Source organism: Hordeum vulgare, chromosome 5H, assembly GCF_904849725.1.
Source record: "Hordeum vulgare subsp. vulgare chromosome 5H, MorexV3_pseudomolecules_assembly, whole genome shotgun sequence".
NCBI classification, from domain to species: domain Eukaryota; kingdom Viridiplantae; phylum Streptophyta; class Magnoliopsida; order Poales; family Poaceae; genus Hordeum; species Hordeum vulgare.
The window spans coordinates 580,631,631-580,637,654 of NC_058522.1; the positions used below are offsets into that span (position 1 = coordinate 580,631,631).

Sequence of the window (6,024 nt, forward strand, 5' to 3'; positions counted from 1 at the left end):
CTTCGTTACATAGAGGCCGAGTGTTACTCATCATGATTTGTACACTTGATGCTACATTTTGAGTTAATAAAAGGGTCCTTTATCAAAAATCTTGCACAACTTCATGAAAAAAGGACCTACATATGAAAGTAACAAAGATAGATGCTAGTATAACCAAGGGAAAAATTCTGTTTTGCTACAAGTTCTGCCAAATGCTCAACTATACATTTGGGCACACCATCGCAAACTAAACCGAGCATTTTCAAACAACGGTGGCAGACATGAAAAAAATATCACATCTTCTTTATTCTATTTCATATTTATTCAACATAATATCTATCATATGTCGAATAATGCTGTTTTGAAACATAGATACCGAGGAGATAATTCAGAAAATAACCACAAATTGAGAGGATCTTACTCAGAAAATAATTGAACTAGACACTTCATATGGCAAGAACATTACACACCTAGGTAAAACGTTGTAAAAATTATTGTAGAGATCTGATCATGAAAGAAGAGAATTCATGATGGCTGGTAGATTGGGTTCACAAAGTTGTCTTCATCGTGCGGCTGCTGGACCTGTATCCATTGGCGGCCCAGTTGTATAATTGTGATCTATCTCAAACGTACCGTTGTTTTGACTCACATCAATGGACATGTAAGTGGCAACATTGTAGCCCATGTTTGGGTCTTTGCCACCATTGCCACTGCCTAACTCGAGATCGAGGCACTCTTGTAGTTGCATCACCACGTCAATCATGGAGGGCCGCTGCTGGGGCGCTTGCTCAGTGCACATGAGCGCAATCTCTGTAGTCTTCCAAACAGCATTGATGTCATGATCACCTTGCATACGCGCGTCCACCATGCTTTCAATGTCTCCCCGTGCAAGCACTTGTCGTGTCCAGTTGATGATTGTTATGGGCTTGGGATCGCGTAGAATGGCCGGCTTACCCGTGACTAGTTGTAGCAGCACGACACCAAAGCTGTACACGTCACTCTTGGTCGACGGCTGCATTGTTCTTTGATACCTAGAGGTGTATTTTTAACTCAAAAACATTGCACGCATAGAGGTTACTTTGGAGGAGAGTGGAATAGATCAACGTACTCTGGATCAACATATCCATGTGTACCGGCAAACGTGTTGGTGGACACATGGGTGCTATCTTCATAGTTGAAAGCCTTGGACATTCCAAAATCGGCAATCTTGGCCTCTAGTCTTGCGTTTAACAGAATGTTGGTGGTCTTAACATCCCTGTGAATTATAGGTGGGTTGCAACCTTTGTGTAGGTACTCCAGCCCTGCGCATCACTAGTCTAGTAAATGCTCAATATTCTTTAAGCATAACATGTTTGACAGTAGGTCAATGCATTGTCAATGGTGTACCTTGGGCAGATTCAAGTGCGACTCGGAGTCTTTGTCTCCAGGGTAAACCTAGCCCATTGTTGTGTTTCCCTGCAAATATATATGTATAGAAGTTGTGAATTTCAGACCAGTGGTCACTTTAAATGGTCATACATAAATAATAACTGACGTAACACTCTGACATTTTTGGACTTTAACACGCATGTATCTTATTGCGAATACTGATCACATTCTGATTTTATACCGTCGAATTAACAACTTGTATACCTGAAATGTGCTCGTGTAGCGTTCCTTGAGGCATGTACTCATAGACAAGTGCCATGTGCACCCCATCTTTGCAGTAACCAATCATGGAGACAAGATTCCTATGATGGATCCGTGTTAAAACTTGAGCCTGGAGAAGTGATTATGCCTTAGTGAAATTTCTTGGTACAAATTATGTGTGGCAAAACAAGAAGTTCTAGTGAAATTTCCTGGTACAAATTTACGTGTAGCAAAACAAGAAGTTCTACCTCTGCGAGGAATTGCTTGACACCTTGATTTGAAGAATGAGACCTCAACTTTACTGCCACCTGAGTGCCATCTTCCAGGGAGCCTTGGAAGACATACCCGAACCCACCTTGGCCAAGCACTCGCTGGAAGTTGTTCGTTATCATCTGCAGTTCCATGTACGTGAACCGACGGTTCTCAAGTCTAAGTGAACTATTCCCATCACCTTCATTTGTCAGCTTTACGGAGTAATTGATTGATCCTGTGTACGTGCCACGATCCCACAAAAAAGATCAATGATGGGTTTTCAATTTTTCACGCACATAGGGGAAGTGGATCAGAGAAAGTTTGTGTTTTCATTCATAAGACTCACCTTGCTTCCTTTTTCTTTGCATGCAAAAGCATAGTACTGACGCTAACACTAACACCACAATCACAACTACAGGAACAGCTATGTAGATGGCTACTTTGCTGCCCCTTTCAGGAAGCTGACATGAGTTGCCATTAGTACAAAGATCAGGATTGTTGCTATATCTACAAGAAAATGAAATGAAACTTGTTAATAAAATTTGTAAGTACCAGTACCAGGCAGGGTGTAATCAACCAAATGAGGAAACTGACCTCAGACTCAAGGAGCCATCTTCGATCTTTTTGAGAAGTCCAAACGGAATTGATCCATTTAGATTGTTGTTTGAGAGATCTCTATCAAAATTAAAGTAAAATACTATTGACATGAGTGGGAGAAAAACGCATCGGAACGTTCAGATTAAGTTAATCACAACAGTGGCATCAAAACTTACAAAAGTATTAATGAATGTAATCGTGCAAGGGTATCTGGAATTGATCCTGTAAGGTTATTGTTTGAGAGATCCCTGCAACATATTGAGTGATATTTTGTTTCACCACTTATGTCAAAAAGGCATAAGGAGTATGTACCAGCAGGGAAGGTAAAATTGGTAGATACACAGAACAGAACGTACAAGTATTGGACGTCCTTTAGATTTGCGAAATTTGGCGATATACCACCACGGAGACCATTGAAGGACATGTTTCTACAAATTAAGAGCAAAGTGTGTCAGTTTTACTTTTACCGTTTACCACACAACCTGAATCAGTGTAGATATGAATTACTTACACGTTTGTAATTATTGGAGGTTTGGATACGTCATAGCTGCAGGTCAAGCCATCCCAGTTGAGGGCCTTGGGAACGCACGGGTCACCCATCCAGTTCTTGTGCACCTGGTACATCTCCTTGATAGCCGTGATGGCAGATACTGTTAATAGAAAACCAAAGACAATTTTAAGCAACGTGCATGAACGATAATGACAAATTTCAGCTCATGTAGGTGTATGGTCGCACCGTCCTGTTCGTCAGTACCCAGGGTGGTGGTTGCGATGACGGCGAATAGCTCGATGGCGTTTATGATGGGCGGCAGCGTTGACTCAGCGGTGGCGTTGAGGGAGATAACAATGGACTGGTCGGCTTGAAAGGGCCCAGTTGAGTAGAAGTAACGGTCCACAAGGTATGTCGGAGTGTAGGCTTCTTCCGAGGACTCCACCTGCAGGACGTCATCCAGGTTGATGTAGTACTCCCGTACTGCATTACTACTGCTGAGGTCCTCCAGTTCACAGAAGTACAACGTATAGATGTACCCCAGGCGCAGGTCACTAGGAAAACTCTCGAGGTCCAAGCTAAACTCTATGTTGTTGGAGACGTTCCGCGGCGTGATGGCCGTCTGCATCACTGCCTCAGGCGGCTGGAAGAGCTGGTCGACATCAGCGTTCACGTTCATGTCCGTTGACATGTCAGTCCAGTCTGTAGCGTCGACAAAAGGGAACCATATCCGGTCATACGGATCCAAAGGGTACCTGCTTGTGTTTCAACAATATCAGTTGCGTTTTCCGAGAGCGGATGTGGGGGTAATTTAGATTATTCTCTCACCTGATAATGTCGTGGCTATCAGTCGGTCCGAAGTTGAACCTGTGTAGCAGGACCAGGGCCTGCGTCTCGTTGGCCAGTGGGTAGAGCTTGTTCTTTAGCGGCCTCAGATCCAGTCCTGAGATGAACGGCGTCCCGCTGCCGGTGTTCATCAAGCAAACCTGCAAGGAATCGTTCGGCACCACCATGATGGCCTCTGTATATACCGCTGCGCCGGCTTCTAAGATGTTCACTCTTGTCCAGAAGTTAACGCCGATGTAGAGGTCGAAGATGGGTAGCCTGTTGGGGTCATCGTAGTTGCCGTACAAGAACTTGCCCCGGACAAGGTACTGGAGTCCGGACACGAGTGAGCTGAGAGTGTAGCAGTTGCGTGTTTCACTGGGGAAGCTGCGCACGCTGTACCAGCTCTTGGGCGTCGACGGAGTAATGTATTCAACAGAAATGTTGTGGTTGTTGCCGGCATCGGCGTCGATGAAGCCGGCGTCCGTGGTGTAGGATAGCCCGGTGGTGTCATCCACGTAGCCTGTCGGTCCCCCGCAGTCTATGCTTATAAAACCTGCAGTTTTCAGTCATATATAATGATAAATTAACGATTTGTTGAATCATATTCATAGGTGCACCAATTTTGCCGAAAACAAATACTACTGTTGATCATACCGTTGGGCTGGGCACGAGCTTGCAGTGCCCCGCTCACGAGGCAGAGCAGCAGCAACGACCATGGCACAACTGCACTCGTTCTCGGCGTTGGTTGCTCCATTGATGAGCAAGTGGCAACTGTAAGCACTAACCACCAGCAGGCGCTCCAGACTCGTTGGCTGCAGCAAGTATCAGCCGGCCCTTTTTATGCTGTAAGCAATTTCCGCTAGGCTAGGCTTGGCTAGGTAGTCAGCAAGGGTCGACGGAAGAGTCGTGGATGCGGAAAGAGATGTTTGTGGTCGGGGCAACAAAACGACTAACTATTCTGACAGCCAAGGATTTGAACTCGTCCGACTTGTTAAGAGTCATGATGTAGGCGTCTGAAATTCAACAGAGTATGCTTCACGGGGTGTCGCCAGAGAATCTTTCTCACTGCATCTACTCCTCTTGCTCTCTCTCCGCGTCCAGAAAAAGATAGTACATACTACTAGAAGTAAAGAAATATCTCTCTGGGTACAGTTATGAAAATCTGATGGCTGTGACTCGCTAACTAAGAGCAACTCTAGTAAACCCCGCATCCGACCGGTCCGTAAAACGCGTTTGCAGTTCGGGCGTGCTCCTGCCGGCTGCTGTCGTCGGGATCTTGGGCGGCGGCCGACGGCGGCGTGAGGGGGGAGAGGAGAGATGGTTGGTGGAAAATAGCGCGGGACGAAATGTCCCCCACCAATCGCTTCCGCTTTATATGCAGGGCACCGCAACCGCGAGAGGAAAACCCGCGTTTTTTCGGGTTGGGATAAGGATTTTGCCGCGCCTTCTAAATTTTTTTACGGGTCGGGGCAGGATGCTGGGTCTGATCGGTTTTTCTGTCCCGATCCGTATTTTGGCGGTTATGTTACGGATCGGGACGCGATACTGGGTCTGCTAGAGTTGCTATAAAAGCTGGTCCACCTGATGGTTGTCAGATGTTCATGTCAAGGAGGACACAGATTTCAAAAATTAAATTTCTTAATATATATATGATCACAGTAGGCTAGCTCGGCTCCAGATATCCACTCGCCGTTGATAACAAGTATCAGCCACCCCTTCTTCTGCGGTGGGTAATAAGGTCGGCAGTACGTAGCAAGTCTGCAAGGGTCAACGGAAGAGTCGGCGGCAGACTTGCCAGGAAGACATGTGATGTGACTCTTGTGAGATGAGCGACCAATCTCCGCCTCGCGACCGACGAGACTTGGAGTCATCGATGACGAGGAAGACGCTTCCACTTGGAACCAGTAAACCTAGCTAGCAATCCATTGTTGTCGTGTTGAAAATTATTGCATACTAGTCCTCAGCACTTGCGCGCACGGGTTGAATAGTAAAGACTTAATAATTTATAAATAGTTTAACCTATTTAGAATACTAGATAGACTAGTTAACTTGTCTACATAATTTTTCATATGTATCCTGTTCAAATGGTTTAGTTACCTTTGGAATATGGCATCTTGCATGCTATGATATGCCTCATCTTCCCTTCTTCGTACAGATTGCATGATGATGCAATATATTTTGATGTAGAATAGTTAACGATTTAAAAGTAACCGTTCACTTTTTGTTTCTCTGATGATATAATATTCAAG

At 45.1% G+C, this 6,024-nt stretch overlaps 1 protein-coding gene across 1 annotated transcript; it reads right to left on the reverse strand.

The window, feature by feature from the left end:
- Nucleotides 1–408: 408 nt before the first annotated feature.
- LOC123395140 (receptor-like protein kinase At3g21340) lies at nucleotides 409–4,602 on the reverse strand. The gene is made up of 13 exons (XM_045090073.1): nucleotides 4,430–4,602; nucleotides 3,776–4,328; nucleotides 3,194–3,702; nucleotides 2,969–3,107; nucleotides 2,814–2,885; nucleotides 2,634–2,705; nucleotides 2,455–2,535; nucleotides 2,207–2,367; nucleotides 1,857–2,095; nucleotides 1,612–1,738; nucleotides 1,366–1,434; nucleotides 1,088–1,280; nucleotides 409–1,010 (listed from the first exon to the last, which is right to left on the reverse strand). Exons 1-13 carry the CDS (start codon nucleotides 4,527–4,529, stop codon nucleotides 542–544), a joined length of 2,784 nt encoding a protein of 927 aa, XP_044946008.1. The 5' UTR covers nucleotides 4,530–4,602; the 3' UTR covers nucleotides 409–541.
- Between the last annotated feature and the right edge of the window lie 1,422 nt (nucleotides 4,603–6,024).

Bases quoted from the DNA above. Each gene is read 5' to 3' on its own strand.
- LOC123395140 (XM_045090073.1), bottom strand. From the start codon at position 4,529: ATGGAGCAACCAACGCCGAGAACGAGTGCAGTTGTGCCATGGTCGTTG. The intron at 1,281-1,365 runs GTACACCATTGA...AGTGATGCGCAG, and splicing joins CGCACTTGAATCTGCCCAAG to GGCTGGAGTACCTACACAAA. The intron at 1,011-1,087 runs GTACGTTGATCT...ATACACCTCTAG, and splicing joins CATGGATATGTTGATCCAGA to GTATCAAAGAACAATGCAGC.